Source organism: Arabidopsis lyrata (genome assembly GCF_000004255.2).
Source record: "Arabidopsis lyrata subsp. lyrata unplaced genomic scaffold ARALYscaffold_8, whole genome shotgun sequence".
Lineage (NCBI taxonomy): Eukaryota > Viridiplantae > Streptophyta > Magnoliopsida > Brassicales > Brassicaceae > Arabidopsis > Arabidopsis lyrata.
The window spans coordinates 17460837-17486504 of NW_003302548.1; the positions used below are offsets into that span (position 1 = coordinate 17460837).

The following is a 25668-nucleotide window of genomic DNA, read 5'->3' on the forward strand; positions in this document are numbered from 1 at the left end:
AAGCTATTGAGAGACGTTATTATGTTGAAAAACTATTCAAGTCCTAAAATTATCGTATCGATCTGAATCTTTTATTAGTTTGTGAATACAACAAATAGTGAACACTCTATTGAAGAATGTTTACTCAATTCTAAAAATAAAGTTCACGCGTCTATAAAAGCTTTCATTAATCTAAAAAGTCTACATCAAACGAATATTTACATACAATTTACCTAGAAGAAGATACCTTATTATTCTCATTGCAACTAGAATATACAAGTTGTCAATATAATATAAGTATATATAACAAAACAAATAGTATTGGAAACGCAATTAAACGAAGACCACAGGCGTTGAATCAGCTAGTGATAGATTAGTAACAATAAATAAACCTCAAAATTAGTGAAGGAAGCAAAAGACTATAATTAACAAAAAGTCTTAAACTTGATTTGTAATTTTATAATCAAAGATGATAAATGCCAATTAAGACAAGGACATAAAGTAAAGAGGAAACAAGGAACGAGTTGGGGTTTAGAAGAGGACGTGGTTGGGTTGTTTTGTTTTGTTTCCTTCCACTCTTTCTTCTTCATTTCCTCGTTCTTTCTTTCTTCTCCATTTTTTCTCATATCCTTGGACAAAAAAATTGAGCCTTTTTCTGGGTTTTATTTTCTATAAAGGAATCGAAACAAGGAAGAACAGATTTGAAAAAAAAATTCTTGGGTTTTCAAGAAAAAGTAGAGACATTTTAAAGGTATGGGCATGTAAATTTCTGGGTTTTTCTTTCTTTCATAGATTGTGTTTCTTTATTATGTTTTTTTTTTTGGGAAAATATTTGACAAAGGAAGAAAATAAAAAGCTAGAAATTTGATTCTTTTTTTTTAAGGGTTTTGTTCCCTCTTTGATCTTTTACAAGATTCTGGGTTCTTCAGATTTTTTTTCTCTTTTTTTTTTGGGTTTAATTCTTTGTGGTTTTTATCCAAATTCGTGTAAAAATCTAAGCTTTGTCTGAATTTGATTGGTCAAAATCATTAAATTTGGAAATTAATGACAAAATCTACTCATTTGTATAAAGTTATAAACTTTTAAGGGTCTTAGACCTGAAATTTAAAACCTAAAGTGGAAGATGATTGACAAGTTAACAAATTTCTAGGGTTTCATTGTGTGTTCTTCTTGTTTGCAGAATCAAGAGATTTGGGGTTGAAGGAGGATAGATATGGAGGAAACAATGGCATCTAGGTATTGGTGTCACATGTGTTCACAAATGGTGAATCCAATAATGGAATCTGAGATCAAATGTCCCTTTTGTCAAAGCGGATTCATCGAAGAAATGAGCGGTAATAGCGGTGGAGGTGGTGGCAGAGGCATAAGAGACGTTCAAGATTCAGAAACCGATTTTGGAACAGACCGTGCATTGTCTCTATGGGCACCAATCTTGCTTGGAATGATGAGTAGTCCTCGGAGACGAAGAAGGTTTAGAAGATCAGAGTTTGGTGAAGAGAATGATGATAATGGTGATGAATTGAGTAATGCTGATGGGAATGATAATAATAATAACAGTAATGTGTATTATCATCATCGAGCTAGGCGGCATGGTGGAGAGATTGATTTGGATAGAGAGTTTGAGTCTATCTTGAGGCGAAGACGAAGAAGCTCGGGGAATATATTGCAGTTACTTCAAGGGATTCGTGCAGGGATTGCTTCAGAGTATGAAAGTTCTGATAACGATTGGGATAATTCTCGTGAGAGGGATAGTAATAACAATAGAGTTATAATGATCAATCCGTATAACCAATCGCTCGTTGTTCAGGGATCTTCAGATCAAAATCCGAATCATCCTTCATTGACTTCACTTGGAGATTACTTCATTGGACCTGGTTTAGATCTTTTGCTTCAGCATTTGGCTGAGAATGATCCTAATAGGCAAGGGACTCCTCCTGCTCGTAAAGAAGCGGTTGAAGCTTTGCCAACGGTTAAGATAATGGAACCTTTGCAATGTTCTGTTTGTTTGGATGATTTTGAGAAAGGAACGGAAGCTAAAGAGTTGCCGTGTAAACATAAGTTTCATATCCGCTGTATTGTCCCGTGGCTTGAGCTTCATAGTTCTTGTCCTGTGTGTCGATTCGAGCTTCCTTCTAGTGCTGATGATGATGATGAGACAAAGATTGATTCTGAGAGACCGCCGAGGACAAGAAATGTTGGGGAAAGCAATAACAGAAACATTGTTGAGAATGTGGGAAATGCGGAAAGAGGAAGACAGGATGAGGCGAGGAGCGGTAATGGAAGACGGTTTTCGTTTCCATGGCCATTCAGTGGATTATTCTCGTCTTCTTCTTCGTCTTCGTCTTCTTCATCCTCTGGATCTCAATCTGCTGAGAACAATTTCTACTCAAGATCTTCCGGTTCTTCTCGCTGATTAAAGAATATCAGAGAACAAAAACATCCAAAAACAGAAAAATCTTTTGATGTTCTCTCAGTTTTCTCATTTCCTAGCTCTTGAATTTGTTATTTCCTATGCATTTCATTCTCTGCTTTTATGTACATAAAAATGATGTTCTTTCACTCAGACTGTTGAAAAACAAATATCCATTGTTGCTGTACAGAGATGATCAAATTCAGTTTCCATTGTTTTAGTTTTCAAAATATGAAATATCTGTCAATTGAGTCCAAAATAATGATGAAAATATCCAATGATTCAATCTTTTTTCGGAATATTTGTGTACAGAGATGATCAAATTATGAGTGTTTCCATTATCTTTGTTTTTAAAATTGAGTGTTTTGAATATGAAAGTTATATTTTTCAGTTGAAGCCCAAATAATGATGAAAATATTACAAAAATGGAGATAATGATAAGTCTTTGTCGGAATGATTCTTGTATGGGGCGATTCATGCGCTGTCTTATTTTTGTCTTCATGTCCTGTCATTTTAAGAGCAATAACATTTTTCACCATTTATATATGGCGTATATGATAATTGATACGTGTATGAATGATCCAATAGTTTCCATACAACCAAAATATCCCAAAAGGAGCAGTTAAGTGGATTCACCGGTCACAATAGTTGTGGTAATAAGCAAAAAATAGAACTTGAGTTTTCTATCTCAAGATTTTAATCACAATCTTGAATAGTTTCATAATAAAACGTTTAAAGTAGCGTTCCCCAAACGCTAAAAACGTGATTTTTGATTGGAATCATCACTTGACCGTCAAGATCTTGATCACGGAAGCATTACCGACTCGGAGTAGAGCAACAACGGAGTCTCCAGTCTTGCACAGCTCTTTCTCTTTCCCGTACTGAGTAGCAAACTCAATAGCTTCTTCTGTTGATTCATCGTGTGAGGCTCTAGCGGATCCAGCGTAGAGCACCGGGATTAGACCACGGAAGATAAGGCTGTGTCTAGCTGGGGACTCATCGCTGCAAGACCAGTCAAAGAAGTCGGTTTTGATCTCAGGAACAACGACGGATAGAATAGGCATTCCTGGTCTGTACTTAGCAACAAGTCTTGCTGTGCTTCCTCCTCTGGTTAGGACCATGATGAGAGTAGCTCTAGCTGAGTTAGCAGTTCTTACTGCTGAGGATGCGAGTGACTCGAGTGGGCTCATTGGAACTGGAGAGTACAGCATGATCCTCTTGAAGACATCTCCGTAGTCGAGGGTGCTCTCGGCTTCCACGCAGATCTTAGCCATTGTACGGACAGCTAGTTCAGGGTATGCTCCAGCTGCAGTTTCACCACTGAGCATGACACAGTCTGTACCGTCGAGGACTGCGTTTGCAACATCTGTGGCTTCGGCCCTTGTGGGTCGAGGAGACTTGATCATGGACTCGAGCATCTGAGTCGCTGTGACCACAGGTTTTCCCTGGATGTTGCATTTGTATATCATCACCTTCTGAGCTAGGAAGATCTTCTCAATTGGGATTTCCATTCCCAGATCTCCTCTGGCAATCATGAAAGCATCCGAATTCACCAAAATGTCATCAAAATTTGCAACACCTTCTTGGTTCTCAACCTAATCAATCATAAAGAAGATAGCACAAAACCGTCACAACCTAAAGATTTGATCCTGTAGTTTCCGGAACTAGAAAGAGAGTTTTGATGTAGCATACCTTAGACATGAGAAGAATGTTTTTTGCGTGCTTTCCTAGAAGTTTCCGGACCTGGACCAAGTCTGAACCTTTTCTGACAAAAGACAGAGCAATCATGTCGATTTGATTCGGGACTCCCCATTGCATGATGTCTTCTTTGTCTTTCTCAGTTAAAGTTGGGAGATCCACAACAACACCTGGAAGATTGACGTTCTTCCTCTCACCGAGCATCGCACTGTTCTCACACCGGCAACGGACTGTACCATTCTCTTTGTCACAAGAGAGGACCAGTAACGAGATTGTCCCATCAGCGCAAAGTATGACCATTCCTGGGTTCACATCTACAGCCAACTTTTTGTAGCTCATGCAAATCGTGTTCTCGTCACCCTTCAAGTCATAGTCAGTCGAAATGGTGATCTCTTGGCCCTGTTTCAGCTGGATTGGTTTCCCATCTTTCAAGAACCCGGTTCGGATTTCTGGACCCTTTACAAGATAAAAGAAACAACCCTCCATTAGCATAATCAAAAATCAAATGATCTGCAACAATTTACATACACAAGATAGAAGTTGACAGAAGAAATCTTCAATTGAAAAACTAATCAAGTTAACAGTATCAATTGAAATTTGGTTAGAACATTTACTTCCCACACTAATGACATTCTCTAACCAGAAAACCATAATCATAGACACACTAATGACATTCTCCACAATTACAAGTTTCTAAAATCATCTATCAAATTTGTATTAACATATTCTTCACCACTTTCTACGTGCTAACATCATTTTATACATTTGGTCTTCTCAACCAGAGAGTCTCACAGATCTAGATTCATTTATTTATAATAAATTTAGTAATTCCCAGAAGGTAAAACATCATGAGAGTGAGGTTGGTAAGCGTTATTCATAAGCAGAGTTAACATTAATATCGCCTTAACATAGAAATAGCAAAAACAGACAAAAAAAAAAACCGTTTACCAAAGATAGATGAAAATACAAAAGAGGCATGAAAAAACATTTCACACATAGGAAAATAAAATAGACGCGTCAGTGTTGCAGATCAAAAAATAGAATAAACCAATCAAATACCAAAATTAAAAAAATCTAGAAACCCTAGAATTCCAGATCACAGTCGAATCCGAGTCAAAGAAGATGAAATTGGAAACAAAAACGCAAAACATGGAAGTATATAATCGAACCTTGGTATCGAGCATGACGGCACAGAGAATCCCAGTATTAAGCATAGCTTGATGAAGATTATCAAGAGTCTCTTGATGGTATTCATGAGATCCATGTGAGAAATTAAACCGAGCAACGTTCATACCAGCCCTAAGAAGCTTCTCGACCATTGGAACAGATCTGGAAGCTGGACCTAGAGTACAAACGATCTTCGTCTTCGGCCTTTGCTCTATCATCGCCATCGCTAGTGAAGAAGAAATAGACACGGAATCGAGGATCGTGGATGATTTTGTGGAAAGAGAGAGATGAAGAGAGATTTATGGAGAGAGATCTGGCTTGGAGAACAAGGAAAACACAGAGAAGAGAATCTGAGAAAGGAGGAGAGATTTTATGAAGAGTGAAGAGTCTTCTTCTAGATTTTTTTTTACTTTTTGAGGTAAAAAAAGTGAGAAATGAGAAATTGAAGGTCATTGGTTTAGATTTGGTCAACAAAAGATCAATTTGATTGGTTCACACCGGTTTAATTTTCTTTCAATAAAGGAGTGACGCACATTGTTTATTAATATTCGTTTTCGTTTACCTTTTTATGGCTTCTCGATCTATTGTCGGGCCATGGGTGTTTTTCCAAATATAAATATCTTCTCAATGATATTTTAAGTGTTTATTTTAGAACGTTGATTAACATTTGTTTACACGTGTAATTTTCACTTAATTTTTTTTATCAGGATATTAGTGAATATATGAAAAAGGGGGAATGTAGTTGTATTTTGTCATTTTCGCAATATTTTTTAAATAATTTCTAAATTTGATCTAGTGTAAGTGTTGAACTGCAATAATTTCACTCCGGAAATATCATTTTCGAGTTTGTCTCTACTGGTAATGGAATCTGTAAAATAAAGCATGAAAACCAAACAAAACCAAACCTACCACTTGTTTAGGACATTAAGAACCACTTTCTGACCTAAAAAGTGAACTTAGAGATGTTTGATAACATATGTACCTTAATATCGACGAGCTCCACTAATCTCGAATAAATTTAAAGACTCTAAAAAGCTTAAAAGATTTAGCTCTTCTTCATGTTTTTTTATATAGAGGAATCTTTCTTTGTGCTTAACCAAAGTTTGAACATTGTCTAAATACTTTTCATATATAGAATCTTCCATTGAACCCAAATGAGGTAAACTTGAACCTATCCTTCATTCTCTTCCGACCCAAAACTTTTCTCTGTTCTTTTTTAAGTCCTCTCTTGACGTTTGAGAGTGAGCAAGATTACTAGTCTGTCTAACTGACATAAATCTAAGCGCAGTGCGCATCTCGGTAAGAATTATTTCAGATGGAAATGATCAGAGTTCGTCATGATTCTGGGGTTTGTCTTGGTTCATCAACTTCTCGAGCTTCTGTTGTAGTTCCTATAAAACGACGAAACACCAGGTTTAGGAAGTGTTAAGTTAACTAGTGTAGGTCTGCTTTGAGATTTGAGATCAACAAAAAAACTTACTTTAAGTTTGTCTTCCAAACACCGTGCTGGAGTAGATAAGATCGCCGCATATCTGCAACAAGAGAGTAAGAATTAAAGGATAACAAAAGAAAAACTGGAGATAAAAGGGGATGATGACCCGTGAGATGTAACCAAAATAAGAACTTACTCGCAACGGCTTGGTTCATCGACATCCATAAGCTCATTTTTTAACCCACATCTTAGTTTCACCTGCATTTAGTGGACCAGTCAATCTTTTGTAATACTTAATGTCTGTGATCTTTGCAAGAGCAAGTCTCAGATTATGTTCTTTAGATAGTTGGACCCAATTGTGATTGGATAATATTTTTTGGACTTTTAACAATATCAAACACTTACCTTAAGGCTTCTATCGGGACCGTTCCAGCATTTATCTCCGTTGGTATATGACATGAATTGGTAAGAGTTCTCAAATTTGTCCCATTCCCTATTTTAACAAATCCCATAAAACAATATGATGAAGCATAGAAGGATATATATAAACACGGATAAAGAAATTACTAATATATGATTGTCAACTTCGAACCCATTTCTTGTTATTAGTTTTAATATATGTATCATGAAAGAGATCAGCATGCACAGAAAAGATACAGTGGCACGACACTTACCCTAACCGAGTTTTCGAATAGCCCTCCTCTTGTGTTGCTTCTTTATATGCGCAGACTTTGTAAGTATACCTACGACAATATTAAGGTAATAACAGTAAATGCAAAAGATAACCATGACCATAATACCTGATAATGCTAATAAAGAATGAATGTGACATTAAACTACTAAGATTATCCTTACTTGCCCTGTTTGCTCTCAAAACAACGACCATGGAATGAATAGAACTCTTTCTCCAGTCCTGTAGTAACAATATATAAGGACTAATTCAAAGAAAGGCAAACATAAGTGAAGGCTTAGGGTGTCTTATCATACAGACCAAAGTCTTGTTTTAGCTTCTTTTCTAAGCTCGATATCCTTGACTGTATTTTGTGCAGTTTGGAGCTCGACTCGTCGTATTCTTTGCGTACCCGATCAGCCTCTGCACATTCCACGACGACATAGATGAATCACTAAAGAAGATGAAAATCACCAATACTATTAATGAATATGCTAAGCTATTCTTTTACCCGATTTGTCCACTGGGGTGGTTTGAAATAAATTCACAGCCTGCAAAATGTTCTTGACAGTCTTTTGTATCTTCTCCAACCAAGTAGGATTTGAAGTTGACTCTATCCGTAACGAAATTCAATCATGTCAACTAAATATGATAGATGATTAACACCGTACAAGAATATAAACATCTGTGGAAATAGTGCAGACCTGAAAAATCGACATCATCATCGGCATCAGATTTGTATGAAGAAGTAGAATCATGGCGATACTCCTCTTCATAGGAATCATCTTCGGGTTCATGGTCGCTGTATTTCCCATCATCGCTGGTATCCTCGTCACCATCTGAAACAAATCCATCATCTTCATCTACTTCATGTGGAGTGGTGGGCGTGTGCTCATGGTTTTCCTGATCATCAGCTTTGGGGCTATCGTCTGCCTCAGTTGGCTTATCAGATTTCTCTCCTGTCCAACGAGAGGCAACAAGACGCCCCAACTCTTCCTTTGACAACTCTTCCTTCTTTTCGGTTACAAGATCCTCCTATCGATAGAATGTAGAGTACTTTGACGTTAGGGAAAAATCAGGAATTTAATAATCTCCGAGATAGAACTCAGAATGGGCAGAGTTAGTGACAAAATGCAATAGACAAGTCTCAAAAAGACAAGAGTATTCTACGGAAGTTCAGAGAAATATACTCAGATTTATGACAATATTTTGTAAGCACTTGGCCAGAATTGAAAGTAAATTACCACTTTCTTAACCTCGTTTGATTCCTCCTTTTTGGTACTACCATCATTTTGAGACCCTTCTGTGACGGAATCCTCAGATGAGGGAGATTCCTCCTTCGTCTCCACAACATGCTGCATTGTAGACAAACCTTATATCATCATCTAACTTCCAAGTAACAGATTGCACCACTTTCGGAAAAGGCATATGAATGAAATAATTCTTCAAACCTCGTCTGCTGGATGAGTGTGAGTAGCCTCTTCCAATATACTTGTTGCTGTTGGGTTAGCTTCAGCTTCAGCAGCTGGCTCCTGAAATCAAAGTCTAATTCAGTACCCGTTTGAATTACACTATCCGAAAGCAAAACACGAGAATTCAAGACATATAAAAAGCACTGAAGATATTGACGAGGGTTCATAGTCATGTGAATGAGTTCTAGATAGCCAAGTTTTAAGTGTCAATGAGTAAAAGATAGAGTTTCAAGCATCTCGCGTATTGAAACTTTAATATTTTATTTCATGACCTCATGATTCATGAATGAGCAGGAGGTCCAAAGGGGACCAAAATATTGAAAAATGGTTTGGTAAGCTTATCTTTCATGGTTTGACTTCTTATCTTGTTAAATAAGTGCAATAAAAAAATACAAAGATGAAAACGTGCAAATCTATTTCAGTTTACAAGAGAAGAACTAACCTCTTCTGAAGGATAATCTTTGTAATTACCAATCTCATCATGATGTGTGGTCTCATCGGGATTTTCATCGTGCTGTGAAACTTCAGGCGCCCCTTCATCATGTGAGCTTTCTTCAACTTTTTCATTGTCATCTGTCTTCTCCTCAGCATCCCCCTTTCCTTGCTGGGCTGCTAATTCGGCCTCTTTCTTTTCCTTCTCCTCCTTTTCTTTCTGTAGACGCTCCTTCTCCTCTACCTTCTCAATTTGTTCTTTACGATCTACAGAAGAAATGAAAACATGTCAACTTGGCAAAATTCTTTCTTTATCATCTGTAGTCATCATAGAAAGAAGTTAATGATCCTATCAGATTCCACTACGTCAACTACAAGTCATGTATTTTCTAACTTTCTACCCTTCCTTTTGGTGGTTAATGAAAATTCAAGAACTGATCCTGAGGCATTTCAAGCATCCAACTACACTTATATGCAGAGTTCCGCTTTCTCACGGTACCAACATATGTACGTTTAAGTTTCTCTAAGATGAAAACTAAACCTCAACTCTCATGCTGCAAAATCAGCCAACAAAAATATTCAACTATGCATCAAAAGAAAGGACGCCAAACCTTTAAGCTGATCAACAAGGCCTTTCAGAATCTTCTCTTCACTTTTCAGCTTCTTCAATTCTGCTGCATCTTTCTCTAGACCCACTTTCGCCTGTTCGATTTCCTGTCTCCTTACTACAAGCCCTTGATTATATGTTTCAATTTTTTTCTTCAGATTTTCTCGAGCAGCTTTCCCAGCTTCCCAACATGTATTTTGGCATGACACTTGGCCATCATACTCATCACTTCCATCACAACAATCTGCTCCCATAGGAAAACAAGTCATAAGTACTAATAGACTAACCAAGCCTTCAACGATTTCTTCCTCTGTATTGCATTTGAAAGTATAAATGCTTGCAAAGAAGAGGTTCAACAGAAATTAAAATGTAAATTACAGAATTTGAGTAACATACCACAAATACCATCATTGACTCTGGAAGAAAACAAAATCAACGAAGAGTGGCCTGCGTTACGACAATAGAATTTTCCATTTGGACAAGCTGAGGTACCTGGAGTTTTCAACACATAAAAAGCAAAGCAAAAAGATGATCCATCACACATAATCCCAAAAAGCAAAAAACTTTATTCCACTAAACACAAACTATAACTTCAATAATCACCAGTTATGAATTCAGAATGAAACTAAAAACATTTAATCTCTAATCACAATCCTAAACCAAAGAAAAGCTACACAATTGCTGTTCAACAGAGAAGAATCAATCCAATAGAAAAACACAAAATGCTAATGGGTAAAGAAGAGAAATTGAGAAAATGAAAAAGAACCTGGCTCGTCAGTTCCATCAGGACAATCACAGAAATCATCATTAAGTTGAGCTTTCGTGAATTTCTTTGATCCATCCTTACACTTTATCTCTGAAGATGACTTGTAATACTTCTCATCTACACACATCAACGAGAAAAAGAGAGATCAAATCGAAGTAATATTGGTGAAGATCTTAAGAAAAACGAAGCAGATCTTCAATGAGCAGAAATCCAAACCTTGAGGAGAAATGCCGAGAAACGGATCGTTAGGTGGAGAGGAGGTTGATCTAATAGCAGAAGCAAGGAGAAGAAGAAAGGATAGTTGCAAAGAGACGGAGACCAAGAATGATATTACCACTACTCTCATCTTCTTCGAGATCGGAACCGGAGAATGAACGGAGAATCAAAAGATTTGGCCACGAGGAAAATCAAGTGCAGTGTCTGAGAGACAAAAGTTTGGCAGATTTGATTAAACGACACCGTTTCAATTATGCATCCCGATTTGTTATACTTTCAACTATATAATTAAATTCAGCATTTCAAGCAAATTGGCCCATTAGCTCAGTTGGTTAGAGCGTCGTGCTAATAACGCGAAGGTCGCAGGTTCGAAACCTGCATGGGCCATCATTTTCTCGCTGCAACAAGCCAGTCATTTAGCAAAACAATGTCACTTTTTTTTTTGGTTGATGTCAAAATCACGAAGCTACTACATAGCAAGAAGCCAACAAAGTCAACATGCAGGTTTGGGCTTATAATGGGCCTAAACATAGCCCAAACCTAATTATAATGGATTTTTTTTCCTCACGCTTGACAACTAGGGCTTTCGAAGTCTGCCGCTTAATCAATGCATATATATATATATACTCATCTTCTCTTGTGTGTTGTTATATCCGAATCAATTTGTTTTTCTCCGCCGCATGTTTTTGTTTGATATACGAGTTTTTCAATTTACATTACTGTGTTCATTCGATATTTTGAAAAGAAAGCCTAATTTGCAAAGTCCTTGATCTATACAAATTATTTGTAATGGGGATTAAGGAATCTATCGTTAGGCGAAAGAGATGATGGATTTGTAATTATCTCCGGTAAGCTTATGTGAATCTCCGTAAGCTTGCTCTGCTTCTTAAAACTCCGAGTTTTCTTTTTCTTGACTACTGGGTTAATAGAAACAGATACATCTGTCAATCTCTGAATAGAATTCGCTTTTATTTTTGGTTTTTGATTATTATAGATCTAGTTTTCATTGAGTTTGTGAAAATCTGATTATTAGTAGTGGTTGATGGAATGGTGACTGGTGAGGGTGATGAAAAAAATCATTCGGATTCCCAATGATTTCCCTTACGTACGGGAAAGATGTGATTATTTACCAGCTACTTTTGACTCATCAATTTATATTTTTTGTTTATGTGTTTTGATTTATTAAATTTTGAAGTTTTTTTTATGGATTAACTATGTTTTTGTTTGGCCGGTGATGTAATTAATATATTTGCTACTCTTGATGAAGAAATTCTTCAGTTGATGATATTTACCACCAAGATCTCTGAGGCCTTTAAAATTGTTTTTGAAAATCATGTCCCATATAATCTGTTTTGTTTTACAATTTTTATCAACTTGTTAGTTTTGTTTGTACATTTGCATCATATTCCAAATACGATCTTCATTGATATTTGAATAGGAACCTTAAGATCAATTAGCAGCATTGACAAAGACAACTTTTGCTGAACTAGCATTTGTAAGATTGATTGATTATTACCCATTTATATACTAAAATGCAAAAAAAGTAAATTACCAAAGAGAAACCTTACCAAGGTGAAATTTTTTTTTTTCATCGGACTAACGAATTATCGCCACTTTCCCAGATGTTGATCATTCAGAATCAATCCCTCACAATAATGAACTAGTGACACATTCCCAAGAAATTGTTTGTCACAGTTGAGAGACGGTGACCACATCTATAGATTAAATCTCTGTCTAAATATAATTAACACCGTATGGCGTTTCGTATAGCACGGGAATTAGTACAAAACTTGATCCAATGGTGTTACTTATGTTATGCACTCCCAAATTCCCAATGAATTAATCGGCACCAATTTCAAGCTGATGGTTTATAAGCATGCACTACCAATAATCTATTTGAACTGATATGGAAGTTAGATACGACACTCATTACCCATTTGAACTGATATGGAAGTCAAGCAAGTAAGATTTAGATATGACATGCAATTCCGTTGAATTAATACCCATTTTTTGTATCCCACGATAGTAGTAACTATGATATATGATCAACCAATGAACTAATAGTAATTTCAAGTCATGCACGCCGATAAACCAGTGTACAAACTTCAAAATGATTTGAGACTGTTTGGAGTAAGATAATACTCTGGGACGTTTGTAATTATCGTTCTTTTCCTCATATAAAAATACAATTATTTATCATTAGATATTGATAAAATTTGGGAATATCAGAATATGTTGAAGGATATTACTGAGAAAGTAAAGAAATGGCTTTTAATCCATACTTTAACTTGGTCAATATTGAATAGATTTTAGTTCCCACGAAAATCTCGCTAAACCCAATGCTATATTTGATTGAATTATCGAAATTTAGAAGCCTATGCACACTTCCAATGGCTAAGGCCACTTCTTACATTGCTCTCACTTATCTTCTTGCATCTGGTTCGAACTCTTTCTTCTTCTTTAAAATCTTATGTTTTGACTGTGTGTACGTGTATGAGAGGTTGATTTAAAACCTCGCAATTTTGAGGTTGATTTATAGATATTTATATGTCGATGATTGTTTGTTTCCGTTACATTATATTGTTTATGTTATTTGTATGTTAAATGCAAAAAGATTTTTTGTTTTTTTGGTTGATTATAATTTAATTGTTTGCATATACAGTACATTTTTGTGTTTATGTTTATGACCTCCAAATGAAAACTGAAAAGATTTTTGTATCTCAAAGTGAGGATTTTTGTATCATATAGTTAAGACATTTGAGAGTTAGGGTTCTCGATAACATTGTTAGTCAACTAGACGCAGTTCAAATCTTAAAATTGACGACATGCACTTTTTTGTTTTGGCAAATGGGATGGAAGCATTATTAACTACGGTGACGCTTGAGAATCGTCAATGTGTACAAGGCATGGATTGCACCGACGTTTGTTCACACGGTGGTCTCTGCACCGAAAATGGTAAGTGTGTTTGTTGGTCGCCAAACGCAGTGATCAACAGCGGACCGCCGTGCTGGTCAGACGAAATGTGCTTTAGTACATGCGGTGGAAATGGTGGTTATTGTAACTATGATATTGGAGGATGTTACTGCCAATGATATCTTAGGAAGCTAGTGTTATTTTCTTTTCGGATGAATAGAATAGTTGTAGACTTGTAATCGACTAGTTTATGCCTCACATATTAAATACATAAATAAGTGCTTCTCGTTGACATAATGTAAGTGTTTCTGGTCGATTCCACATTTAGACCGAAACTTGTGTTTTCTTCCAATAGTTTGCTCATAATCCAGCCTATTCTTCAGCCCAAAAGGCCAAAACCTAACTTATTTATTTCTCAACCAAATTATTTCTTTTGTCCTACTCTTTTGCTAGTTCCTACTTCAAACTTACTGGTTTGTCGTTTCCATAGTTTAATTTATTATCATTGCCATATGGCTATATATGGGCATATGACCATATTTCCCAAAATTAAAACCACTGTGATCTGACTTGAGGAAAAAGTTTTCCGGTAAAGATGAAAAGCTATCTAAGGTGGAGAATATAATCTATATGTGATGAGTAAAGCTGTTTATCTTTTTTTTTTGGGATAAAAGTAAAGCTGTTTATTTTCTTATATTTAAATTATGACAACTACATATGTTTGAATAGGTGACAAATTGTTAATTCTAAAATATATAGTAACTTATAAGATAACAAAGTAACAAATACAAAAATACTAAAATGTTATTTTAGAATATCTCTTTAAAGTTAGAATTGATTTCTTTAGATAAAGACAATTCATTTCCTTAAAAGTTTTGTTGTGAAGTATACACACCTTGGCCTATATAAATAAGTTAACCAAATTGGCAACAAAAATATAGCAAAGACGAACCCAAAATTACAATCCAATTAATCCACCAGAAAATAAAATAAAAACAACAAACAGTACACATGACAAAGATCAGTTTCTTCTTAGCTACGTATGCAACCATCTACATCATATTATCACCTGGTCTGTCTTAATTTGTCCATTTCAACTATCTAGCTTTGTATGATCAAAGTATCTTTGTAATCACGTTTTTTAAAATATGGTCACACAGGGCTACTAGCCACGGCGGCGCGTGAGAATCTGCATCACCAATGCTTTTGCGAGTCACCAAGCACGTGTTCTTGCTTCCCACCATCACCGACACCGTCAACATCTGTGAATAAGCCACGGAAAAGCGCCGGACCACTATGTTTGTCAGACGGTGATTGCAAACATTTTTGTCGTCCGAAAAAAGGTGTTTGCAACATTGATTTCGAAACGTGTGTTTGTCACTGAAACTGTTTCAGTTTACAAAAATCATGTGTGTTCTAGTGATCGATAGATCCTCAATAAATAATTTAGTCTTTACATACTGTTGAACCCCGCGAAGAACGCGCCAATTCCGTGATCATATCATATTTCACTTTCAGTGTGGTGAGTCTGCTGATATGTGGGGAAAAAGTAGCAATCTTTAAACGCCTTGAATGTTTCAAGATATACGTTGCGAGTTCTCTCTCTCTATCCCCTCCTCTGTAGTTTCTCCACTCTAAAGTCTCAAGAACGAACATCAACGTTTCAGGAACAGAGCTTGGTTCATCCCAATGAAATGTAGAAACTCCACAAAAATGGCCATGGGTCTGAGTGCATTATTAGACCATTAGAGCTGATTTTAGGTTTGAAGAAAAAAACAACACGAAAACGTTTCATAGTTTATAGGGATTGAATGTTTTACCTCGTTAAGCTTGAGAGATCATAGTTTCGGTGAATGTTAGAGCATATTCATAAGTAGATCCCACTCCGTTACACAAGTACAAAACTCCAAAGTGTACAAGCTGATGGAATATTGTACCAGTAGGAAACGGAGACTGCAATACAAGACAACATAAACGTAAAGACTAACAAGTTTTTCGATTTTCGGTTATAAAGAACATCTACTATTGCTGTCAAGAGTAACTTACCTCCGAGGGTAAACATAACAAGAGACGTTTGAGTGATGCAAGATATCTGAGAATATCATCAATATTGCTACATGTAACCTCGGCATGTGCTTCCACGATTTCAGGCATATTCTCAACTATACAAAGTAGTAGTGGTCTACAAGAAATCAAATCAGAGCGATTGAAATAAACCCGAAAAAATCATTGAATGCTATTCACATTCGGAAAGTTAAACGAAGTAACTAGTAAGAAATAGATAACCTGTACCTTGTCGTCACTGAAAACCCTAATCAGTAGTTCTTTTTCAGGTTATATGTTAAGATTGTTTTATTTTCAACATATATATTCATTTAGGTATCACACTTCAATATACATATATCGCACAACAACAAAACAATTTTGTAGATATTTTGCCATAACTATCTTTAATATTTTTCAGAAAAACTAGCTTCAAGTAAAATTAACTTGTCAAATATCAACATTATCCAATTGAGTGTTTGCTTGTCGAATGTTCAACTTTTCTTCTACAAAAAAACTCTTTATAGAAAGGCATAACTTAACCAAAGACAAGCTCACACTCTGTTGAACCCCTCGGCAAACGCGCCAATTCCGTGAGCATACGATATTTCATTCCAAATGTGGTACGAAATTCTGTCCTCAGTTGTGTGGTGTCTGGTGGCGAAAAAGTCGCAATCTTTAGACGCCTTGAATGTTTCAAGATAAACCTTGCAAGATCTCTTTCTTTCTTCCATCCTCTGTAGTTTCTCCACTCAAAAGTCTCAAGAACGAACTTCAACGTTTCAGGAGAGCTTGGTTCCTCCCAGTGAACCATAGGATCTCGAGAAACAAAGCAATCATGATGGATCTGAGTGCATTAAAAGACCATAAGAGACTCATTCAGACAAGAAAACCGCAAAGCATTTCATAGTTTCAAAAGTTTTATTTACCTCGTTAAGCTTGAGAGATCGAAGTTTCGGGGATTGTTGGAGCATAGACATAAGTATATCCCACAGTGTCTCACAAGTGTAAAACTCCAAATGTTCAAGCTGGTGGAAGATACTACCAGTAGGAAACTCAGGTTGTAGTACAAAAACAAATAAGCGTAAAGACTACAAGTTTGATTCGATCACAATGGAAATCTAATGCTGTTAACAAGTATGTCTTACCTCCGAGGGTAAACATAACAAGAGGCGTTTGAGTGGTACAAGAGATCTGAGGATGTCATCAGTATTGGTACATAACACCTGCACATGTGCTTCCACGATCTCAGGCAAATACTCAATCATACACTCGGAACCATGATCTATAGTCCTAAAGTACTTCAAAGAAGGCGTATTCATCACAAGCTCAGAACCAGGTCTTGTTCCATAATAGATAAATCTTTGTAGCGAAGGCACCATAACAGAGAAGCTCGTCACGTTGTCAATGTCGTCTCGAGTCAAATCAAAGACTTCAAGAATAGGGCAGCTTGACAAAAGCTTCTTAGGAGATTCATCGTCTAGGAAAATCACATACTCCAGGTGCAGAGTTTTGAGCAACTTAAAACATACCGGGAATCGAACATCCACAAGCGATATGTTTTTTAGTTTTAGCACCACGAGTGTTCCACATGTAAACAAGCTCTGAGGCAATCTGATAGGCTCATTAATAAAACGATGATACTCGAAATTCAGCTCACGCAAACCTCGTCTTACTACGATTCCAACCCAAAACCCGATATCTACGTCCCTGCATTTCCAACCAAACTTGAAATGCAAACTCTCTAAGACTGGGGCCGTGTTTAATAGCAAAGACCTGTCCACAAATAGAAAAAATTCCCAAGGTTCAGCATACTCATGGTTTGCGATATACTGGAGTTTAGGCACCAACTTCCAAAGATTCCGCCATCGTTTTGACAGAGCACTCGTGGCTAAGACATCTTTTGTAGGAATCAATGACAGTATATGCAAGAGGAAATCATTGGGCAACAAACTGATACGGTCCATATGGAGTGCTCTCCAAGCTTTTAACCTAATGATTTTGCTGTCAACACTGAGAGAAGAAAACCCTAAATCAGAGACAAAACGACGAAGCAAATTCAAAGTTTGAAATCAAATTCCACTAGAGAGAGATTTGAAATCAACCAATGCTATTCACATTGAGGAAGCTCTAAGGAAGTTTAACAAAGTAAGGGAATGGCTTTTACCTGTAGCTTCTCGAGTCTCGACAATGGCAATGAAAGGAACTCGTCGTCACTGAAGAGTGAAGAACCCTAATTACACATTTTCCCCTCTTTTCTTTCTTCTATTTTTTAAAGTGGTTTTTGGGAATGGGTCGCGGGCCGGGCCTGACCATTGATTGCGTATTCGAGAGGAGAAGCAATTATCGTCGGTCCAAATACAGAGCATTGCTCATAGCGACCCATATAGCTTCTGCTTCTACAGTAAGAGCTGAAGGGATTTGGTGTTGAGTGTCCGAGAAGAATTCCAAGTCCATTCCTTGTGGTGAACGGAAGAACCAGTTCCTGCCAGGCGATTTGGAGAGAGTTTCTATCTCATTAAAATATCTCTTGCTGAAAAGTAATTGGTTACTTGAGATCCAATAGAAACAAATTTTCCATTACAGATGAATATTTAATGAAGGGACCGAAGCAGAAAAGGTCTGACCACATTATCATTTCCAAATCAATCCACTAGTAAGAGTTTAAGTTTAGGGCAGCTTCATAAAAGCCTACTAGAGGTTCAAAGATCGGCTTATCAGCCAAAACCAAAGGTTTTAACCACTCCAGGATTACAATATAGTCAAAATAAAAAAGTGGGCACGTTGAGAGACTAAAGGAGAGAGTTCCACACCAGCATTTAATCAAACACAAGCTGACATTCTACTGAACCCCTCGACAAACGCGCCAATTCAGTGATCATACGATATTTCACTCTCAGTTTCGTGCATGTGCTGACTTGTGGGGAAAATGTCGCAATCTTTAAACGCCCACACCAACATTTAATCAAACACAAGCTGACATTCTGCTGAACCCCTCGACAAACGCGCCAATTCAGTGATCATACGATATTTCACTCTCAGTTTCATGCATGTGCTGACTTGTGGGGAAAATGTCGCAATCTTTAAACGCCCACACCAACATTTAATCAAACACAAGCTGACATTCTGCTGAACCCCTCGACAAACGCGCAAATTCAGTGATCATACGATATTTCACTCTCAGTTTTGTGCATGTGCTGACTTGTGGGGAAAATGTCGCAATCTTTAAACGCCCACACCAGCATTTAATCAAACACAAGCTGACATTCTGCTGAACCCCTCGACAAACGTACCAATTCAGTGATCATACGATATTTCACACTCAGTTTCGTGCATGTGCTGACTTGTGGGGAAAATGTCGCAATCTTTAAACGCCCACACCAGCATTTAATCAAACACAAGCTGACATTCTGCTAAACGCCTGAACCCCTCGACAAACGCGCCAATTCCGTGATCATACGATATTTCACTCTCAGTTTCGTGCATGTGCTGACTTGTGGGGAAAATGTCGCAATCTTTAAACGCCCACACCAGCATTTAATCAAACACAAGCTGACATTCTGCTGAACCCCTCGACAAACGCGCCAATTCCGTGATCATACGATATTTCACTCTCAGTTTCGTGCATGTGCTGACTTGTGGGGAAAATGTCGCAATCTTTAAACGCCTTGAATGTTTCAAGATAAACGTTGCCAGTTCTCTTTCTCTTTTCCCTCCTTTGTAGTTTCTCCACTCGAAAGTCTCAAGAGCGAACAACAATGTTTCAGGAACAGAGCTTGGTTCATCCCAATGATGCGTAGGAACTCCACAAAAAGTGTAATGGGTCTGATTGAAATTTATGAGACCATTAAAGATTCAGACAAATAAACCCGCAAAGCGTTCTTAGTTTCTAGGGATTGAATGTTTTACCTCGTTAAGCTTGAGAGATCGTAGTCTCGGGGAATGTTGGAGCACACTCACAAGTTGATCCCAGTCGGTTTCACAAGTGCAAAACTCCAAGTGTACAAGCTGATGGAAATATCTCCCAGTAGGAAACTGAGACTGCAACACAAAACAACATAAACGTAAAGACTAGCTACAAGTTTTTCGATACGGTTATAAAGAACATTTACTGTTGTTTTCAAGTGTATCTTACCTCTGAGTGTAAACATAACGAGAGGCGTTTGAGTGATGTAAAAGATCTGAGGATATCGTCAATGTTGCTACTTGTAACATCGACACTTGCTTCCACTATCTCAGGCATATAATCAATCATACACTCAGAACCATGATCTATAGTCCTAAAGTACTTCAAAGAAGGCGTATTCATCACAAGCTCAGAACCAGGTCTTGTTCCATAATAGATAAATCTTTGTAGCGAAGGCACCATAACAGAGAAGCTCGTCACGTTGTCAATGTCGTCTCGAGTCAAATCAAAGACTTCAAGAATAGGGCAGCTTGACAAAAGCTTCTTAGGAGATTCATCGTCTAGGAAAATCACATACTCCAGGTGCAGAGTTTTGAGCAACTTAAAACATACCGGGAATCGAACATCCACAAGCGATATGTTTTTTAGTTTTAGCACCACGAGTGTTCCACATGTAAACAAGCTCTGAGGCAATCTGATAGGCTCATTAATAAAACGATGATACTCGAAATTCAGCTCACGCAAACCTCGTCTTACTGCGATTCCAACCCAAAACCCGATATCTACGTCCCTGCATTTCCAACCAAACTTGAAATGCAAACTCTCTAAGACTGGGGCCGTGTTTAATAGCAAAGACCTGTCCACAAATAGAAAAAATTCCCAAGGTTCAGCATACTCATGGTTTGCGATATACTGGAGTTTAGGCACCAACTTCCAAAGATTCCGCCATCGTTTTGACAGAGCACTCGTGGCTAAGACATCTTTTGTAGGAATCAATGACAGTATATGCAAGAGGAAATCATTGGGCAATAAACTGATACGATCCATATGGAGTGCTCTCCAAGCTTTTAACCTAATGATTTTGCTGTCAACACTGAGAGAAGAAAACCCTAAATCAGAGACAAAACGACGAAGCAAATTCAAAGTTTGAAATCAAATTCCACTAGAGAGAGATTTGAAATCAACCAATGCTATTCACATTGAGGAAGCTCTAAGGAAGTTTAACAAAGTAAGGGAATGGCTTTTACCTGTAGCTTCTCGAGTCTCGACAATGGCAATGAAAGGAACTCGTCGTCACTGAAGAGTGAAGAACCCTAATTACACATTTTCCCCTCTTTTCTTTCTTCTATTTTTTAAAGTGGTTTTTGGGAATGGGTCGCGGGCCGGGCCTGACCATTGATTGCGTATTCGAGAGGAGAAGCAATTATCGTCGGTCCAAATACAGAGCATTGCTCATAGCGACCCATATAGCTTCTGCTTCTACAGTAAGAGCTGAAGGGATTTGGTGTTGAGTGTCCGAGAAGAATTCCAAGTCCATTCCTTGTGGTGAACGGAAGAACAAGCTCCTGCCAGGCGATTTGGAGAGAGTTTCTATCTCATTAAAATATCTCTTGCTGAAAAGTAATTGGTTACTTGAGATCCAATAGAAACAAATTTTCCATTACAGATGAATATTTAATGAAGGGACCGAAGCAGAAAAGGTCTGACCACATTATCATTTCCAAATCAATCCACTAGTAAGAGTTTAAGTTTAGGGCAACTTCATAAAAGCCTACTAGAGGTTCAAAGATCGGCTTATCAGCCAAAACCAAAGGTTTTAACCACTCCAGGATTACAATATAGTCAAAATAAAAAAGTGGGCACGTTGAGAGACTAAAGGAGAGAGTCCCACACCAGCATTTAATCAAACACAAGCTGACATTCTGCTGAACCCCTCGACAAACGCGCCAATTCAGTGATCATACGATATTTCACTCTCAGTTTCGTGCATGTGCTGACTTGTGGGGAAAATGTCGCAATCTTTAAACGCCCACACCAGCATTTAATCAAACACAAGCTGACATTCTGCTAAACGCCTGAACCCCTCGACAAACGCGCCAATTCCGTGATCATACGATATTTCACTCTCAGTTTCGTGCATGTGCTGACTTGTGGGGAAAATGTCGCAATCTTTAAACGCCCACACCAGCATTTAATCAAACACAAGCTGACATTCTGCTGAACCCCTCGACAAACGCGCCAATTCCGTGATCATACGATATTTCACTCTCAGTTTCGTGCATGTGCTGACTTGTGGGGAAAATGTCGCAATCTTTAAACGCCTTGAATGTTTCAAGATAAACGTTGCCAGTTCTCTTTCTCTTTTCCCTCCTTTGTAGTTTCTCCACTCGAAAGTCTCAAGAGCGAACAACAATGTTTCAGGAACAGAGCTTGGTTCATCCCAATGATGCGTAGGAACTCCACAAAAAGTGTAATGGGTCTGATTGAAATTTATGAGACCATTAAAGATTCAGACAAATAAACCCGCAAAGCGTTCTTAGTTTCTAGGGATTGAATGTTTTACCTCGTTAAGCTTGAGAGATCGTAGTCTCGGGGAATGTTGGAGCACACTCACAAGTTGATCCCAGTCTGTTTCACAAGTGCAAAACTCCAAGTGTACAAGCTGATGGAAATATCTCCCAGTAGGAAACTGAGACTGCAACACAAAACAACATAAACGTAAAGACTAGCTACAAGTTTTTCGATACGGTTATAAAGAACATTTACTGTTGTTTTCAAGTGTATCTTACCTCTGAGTGTAAACATAACGAGAGGCGTTTGAGTGATGTAAGAGATCTGAGGATATCATCAATGTTGCTACTTGTAACATCGACACTTGCTTCCACTATCTCAGGCATATAATCAATCATACACTTATCACCACAACCCGAAGCCTTTAAGTACTTCAAAGAAGGTGTATTTATCACAAGCTGGGAATCACTTACACCGGTTCCATCATAGATGAATCTTTGCAATGAAGGCACATTAACAGAGAAGGTAGTCACATTGTCACCCCAGATTCTATCCACGAGCAACATTTCAAGAACAGGACAGCTTGAGAAAAGCTTCTAAGGGGATTCATTGTCTACATAAATCACCCATACCAGGTGCAACGTTTTGAGCAACCGAATACATACCGGGAATTGAACATCCACGAGCCATATGTTTTGTAGTTTCAGTACCACGAGTAATCCTATTGTAAACAAGCTCTGAGGCAATCTGCAAGGGTTAGGATAAGGATCATAATCGAAATTCAGCTCATGCAAACCTCGCTTCAATGTAATTCTAATCCAAAACTCAATATCTACTTTGATGAATTGTCTACCAAACTTGAAATGCAAACTCTCTAAGACTGGAGCCGTGTTTAATAGCAAAGACTTGTCCACAAACAGCAGAAATCTCACATGGTCAGAATTCTCGTCCGTATCGATATACTCGAGTTTAGGCACCAACTTCCAAAGATATCGCCATCTTTTTGACACAAGACTCGTAGTTAGGACATCTTTTGTAGGAAGCAACAAAAGTATCAGCAAGAGGAAATCATTGGGCAACAAACTGATACGGTCCATATGGAGTGCTCTCCAAGCTTTTAACCTACTGATTTTGCTGTTAACCTCAGAGAAGAAAACTCTAAATTAGGGACAAAGTCATGTTATAGCATTCGTAGACTAACCCTGAAACCATAAGAAACAGCGACTTTGCAGAAAACAGAGAAATCAAATCATACCAATTCCACTAAAGAGAGAATTGAAATCAACCCAAGAAAATCATCCAATGCTATTCACATTCATAAAGGTCTAAGGAAGTTTAACAAAGAAAGGAATTGGCTTTACTGTTGCTGCTTCTCGACAATCGTAAGGTTGAAGTCACTGAAGAACCCTAATTAGTAAGTTATGCCCTCTTTCTTTTATTTAACTCTATCTGTTTATTTTATTTCAATTGTAGCCCTAAGTTCACTCAGTTCTTTTTTTTTTGGGTTTTGCAACCAATTATCGGATTAATTAGCTTCAATTTTACTTAATTTGTTTGATTTTACCCGATTTAAATAAAACCTACCAATATAAAATATATCATGGTTTAAGAGATGTAACAAAATTGAGCTAAACTTCATAAAGAACAAAAACAGGCATCAAGCTTAGTTAACCAAAAACAAACTCACACTCTGCTGAACCCCTCGGCAAACGCGCTAATTCCGTGAGTATACGATATTTCATTCCAACTGTCGTACGTAATTCCATTCTCACTTGTGGGCAGTCTGCTGGCGAAAAGGTTGCGATCTTTAGACGCCTTGAATGCTTCAAGATAAAAGTTGCGAGTTCTTTCTCTATCTTCCACCCTCTGTAGTTTCTCCACTCCAAAGTCTCAAGAACAAACATCAACGTTTCAGGAACAGAGTTTGGTTCCTCCCAATGAAACATAGGACTTTGAGAAACAATAGTGTAGCCATGGATCTGAGTTCATTATAAGACCATAAAAGAACATTTTGTCAAGATAACCCGCAAAGTTTTTCATAGATTCAAAAGGTTATACTTACATCGTTAAGCATGAGAGATCGAAGTTTCGGGGAATGTTTGAGCATAAACATAAGAAGATCCCATTCTGTGTCACAAGTGCAAAAGTCCAAGTGTTCAAGCTGGTGGAAGATACTACCAGTAGGTAACTCAGGCTGCGGTACAAAAAACGAATAAGCGTAAAGACTTCAAGTTAGATTTAATCACAACATGATTCTACTAATGTTGTTGTCAAGTATATCTAACCTCTGAGGGTAAACATAACAAGAGGCGTTTGACTGATGCAAGAGATTTGAGGATATCATCAGTGTTGGAACATGTAACCTCAACATGTGCTTCCACAATCTCAGGCAAATACTCAATCATACACTCGTAACCACAATCTAAAGTCTTAAAGTACTTCAAAGAAGGCGTATTCATCACAAGCTCAGCACCAAATCCTCCATTATAGATCAATCTTTGTAACGAAGGCACCATAACAGAGAAACTCGTCACATTGTCAACGTCGTCGTCCTCTCGAGTCAAATCCAAGACTTCAAGAATAGGGCAGCTTGATAAAAGCTTCTTAGGAGATTCATCGTCCAGGAAAATCACAGACTCCAGGTGCAGCGTTTTGAGCAACTTAAAACATACCGGGAATTGTACATCCTTAAGCGAGACATTTTTAAGTTTTAGCACCACGAGTGTTCCACATGTGAACAAGCTCTGAGGCAATCTGCAAGGCACAATTTGATAATGCTCATAATCGAAATTTAGCTCACGCAAACCTTGTTCCACTGCAACTCTAACCCAAAACCCGATATCTACATCGCTGCATTGTCGACCTAACTTTAAATGTAAACTCTCTAAAACCGGAGCCATGCTAAGTAGCAACGATCTGTCCACAAACCGCACAAATATCCCATGATCAGCATTCTCATCGATATCGATGTACTGAAGTTTAGGCACCAACTTCCAAAGATACCGCCATCGTTTAGACAAAACACTAGTGTTCAAGACATCTTTTGTAGGAAGCAATGACAGTATGTGCAAGAGGAAATCATCGGGCAACAAACTGATACTGTCCATATAGCTCTCTAATCTTTTAATCTAAGGATTTTGCTGCCAACACAGATAGAAGAAAACCCTAAATCAGAGACAAAACGATGGTTTATCAAAATACAAAGTTTGATGTTTCTAAAGTTTTACTGCAATAAATCAAACCGAACCAATTCCACTAAAGAGAGATTGAAATCAACCCAAGAAAATTATGCAATGCTATTCACATTCAGGAAGTTTAAAATAAGGAAGAAATGGATTTACCTGTTGCTTCTCGATCACACTGACAAGTAATGAACTCGTGGGGGCACTGAAGAACCCTAATTAGACATTTTCCCCTAATTCGATCAGTTATAATTTTTTTTGGT

At 37.6% G+C, this 25668-nt stretch overlaps 8 protein-coding genes, 1 non-coding gene and 1 pseudogene across 10 annotated transcripts; 4 read left to right on the forward strand and 6 right to left on the reverse strand.

Annotated features, from left to right (window-relative positions):
- Nucleotides 1-469: 469 nt before the first annotated feature.
- On the forward strand, nt 470-2609 carry LOC9300527 (E3 ubiquitin-protein ligase RNF115). The gene is made up of 2 exons (XM_021015665.1): nt 470-730; nt 1160-2609. Exon 2 carries the CDS (start codon nt 1193-1195, stop codon nt 2390-2392), a length of 1200 nt encoding a protein of 399 aa, XP_020871324.1. The 5' UTR covers nt 470-730; nt 1160-1192; the 3' UTR covers nt 2393-2609.
- A 333-nt stretch (nt 2610-2942) lies between these two features.
- On the reverse strand, nt 2943-5839 carry LOC9300528 (probable pyruvate kinase, cytosolic isozyme). The gene is made up of 3 exons (XM_021015664.1): nt 5257-5839; nt 4082-4543; nt 2943-3984 (listed from the first exon to the last, which is right to left on the reverse strand). Exons 1-3 carry the CDS (start codon nt 5476-5478, stop codon nt 3172-3174), a joined length of 1497 nt encoding a protein of 498 aa, XP_020871323.1. The 5' UTR covers nt 5479-5839; the 3' UTR covers nt 2943-3171.
- A 447-nt stretch (nt 5840-6286) lies between these two features.
- LOC9302212 (glucosidase 2 subunit beta) lies at nt 6287-11092 on the reverse strand. 2 transcript variants are annotated; one of them, XR_002329930.1, is made up of 16 exons: nt 10850-11049; nt 10634-10750; nt 10264-10359; nt 9872-10111; nt 9271-9527; nt 8808-8888; nt 8601-8711; nt 8061-8391; nt 7868-7969; nt 7674-7779; nt 7542-7599; nt 7361-7429; nt 7092-7179; nt 6883-6944; nt 6735-6786; nt 6287-6645 (listed from the first exon to the last, which is right to left on the reverse strand). XR_002329930.1 is itself a non-coding variant. In XM_002866092.2 (16 exons), the coding sequence occupies exons 1-16, from the start codon at nt 10977-10979 to the stop codon at nt 6580-6582; spliced, it is 1962 nt and encodes a 653-aa protein (XP_002866138.1). In that variant the 5' UTR covers nt 10980-11092; the 3' UTR covers nt 6287-6579. The 2 variants fall into 2 exon arrangements, 1 of the variants encoding a protein (XP_002866138.1); XM_002866092.2 differs by having other exon boundaries at nt 7678-7779; nt 10850-11092.
- Nucleotides 11093-11162: 70 nt separating this feature from the next.
- TRNAI-AAU lies at nt 11163-11236 on the forward strand. The gene has a single exon. It is a non-coding gene; the product is annotated as a tRNA-Ile (tRNA).
- Nucleotides 11237-13239: 2003 nt separating this feature from the next.
- On the forward strand, nt 13240-14126 carry LOC9302213 (putative defensin-like protein 282). Its single transcript, XM_002864406.2, has 2 exons — nt 13240-13288; nt 13709-14126. Exons 1-2 carry the CDS (start codon nt 13240-13242, stop codon nt 13939-13941), a joined length of 282 nt encoding a protein of 93 aa, XP_002864452.1. The 3' UTR covers nt 13942-14126.
- A 578-nt stretch (nt 14127-14704) lies between these two features.
- On the forward strand, nt 14705-15218 carry LOC9300529 (putative defensin-like protein 283). Its single transcript, XM_002864407.2, has 2 exons — nt 14705-14834; nt 14923-15218. Exons 1-2 carry the CDS (start codon nt 14774-14776, stop codon nt 15144-15146), a joined length of 285 nt encoding a protein of 94 aa, XP_002864453.1. The 5' UTR covers nt 14705-14773; the 3' UTR covers nt 15147-15218.
- Nucleotides 15219-16343: 1125 nt separating this feature from the next.
- On the reverse strand, nt 16344-18073 carry LOC9302214 (FBD-associated F-box protein At5g56370). Its single transcript, XM_002866094.2, has 4 exons — nt 17973-18073; nt 16956-17818; nt 16735-16868; nt 16344-16652 (listed from the first exon to the last, which is right to left on the reverse strand). The coding sequence occupies exons 2-4, from the start codon at nt 17770-17772 to the stop codon at nt 16344-16346; spliced, it is 1260 nt and encodes a 419-aa protein (XP_002866140.2). The 5' UTR covers nt 17773-17818; nt 17973-18073.
- Nucleotides 18074-19672: 1599 nt separating this feature from the next.
- On the reverse strand, nt 19673-21060 carry LOC110225837 (FBD-associated F-box protein At5g56370-like). The gene is made up of 3 exons (XM_021015906.1): nt 20960-21060; nt 19941-20805; nt 19673-19846 (listed from the first exon to the last, which is right to left on the reverse strand). The coding sequence occupies exons 2-3, from the start codon at nt 20757-20759 to the stop codon at nt 19688-19690; spliced, it is 978 nt and encodes a 325-aa protein (XP_020871565.1). The 5' UTR covers nt 20760-20805; nt 20960-21060; the 3' UTR covers nt 19673-19687.
- Nucleotides 21061-21478: 418 nt separating this feature from the next.
- Nucleotides 21479-23320, reverse strand: LOC110225935 (annotated as a pseudogene).
- Nucleotides 23321-23890: 570 nt separating this feature from the next.
- Nucleotides 23891-25648, reverse strand: LOC9302215 (FBD-associated F-box protein At5g56370). The gene is made up of 4 exons (XM_021015848.1): nt 25565-25648; nt 24509-25363; nt 24286-24417; nt 23891-24202 (listed from the first exon to the last, which is right to left on the reverse strand). Exons 2-4 carry the CDS (start codon nt 25328-25330, stop codon nt 23891-23893), a joined length of 1266 nt encoding a protein of 421 aa, XP_020871507.1. The 5' UTR covers nt 25331-25363; nt 25565-25648.
- Nucleotides 25649-25668: the final 20 nt, after the last annotated feature.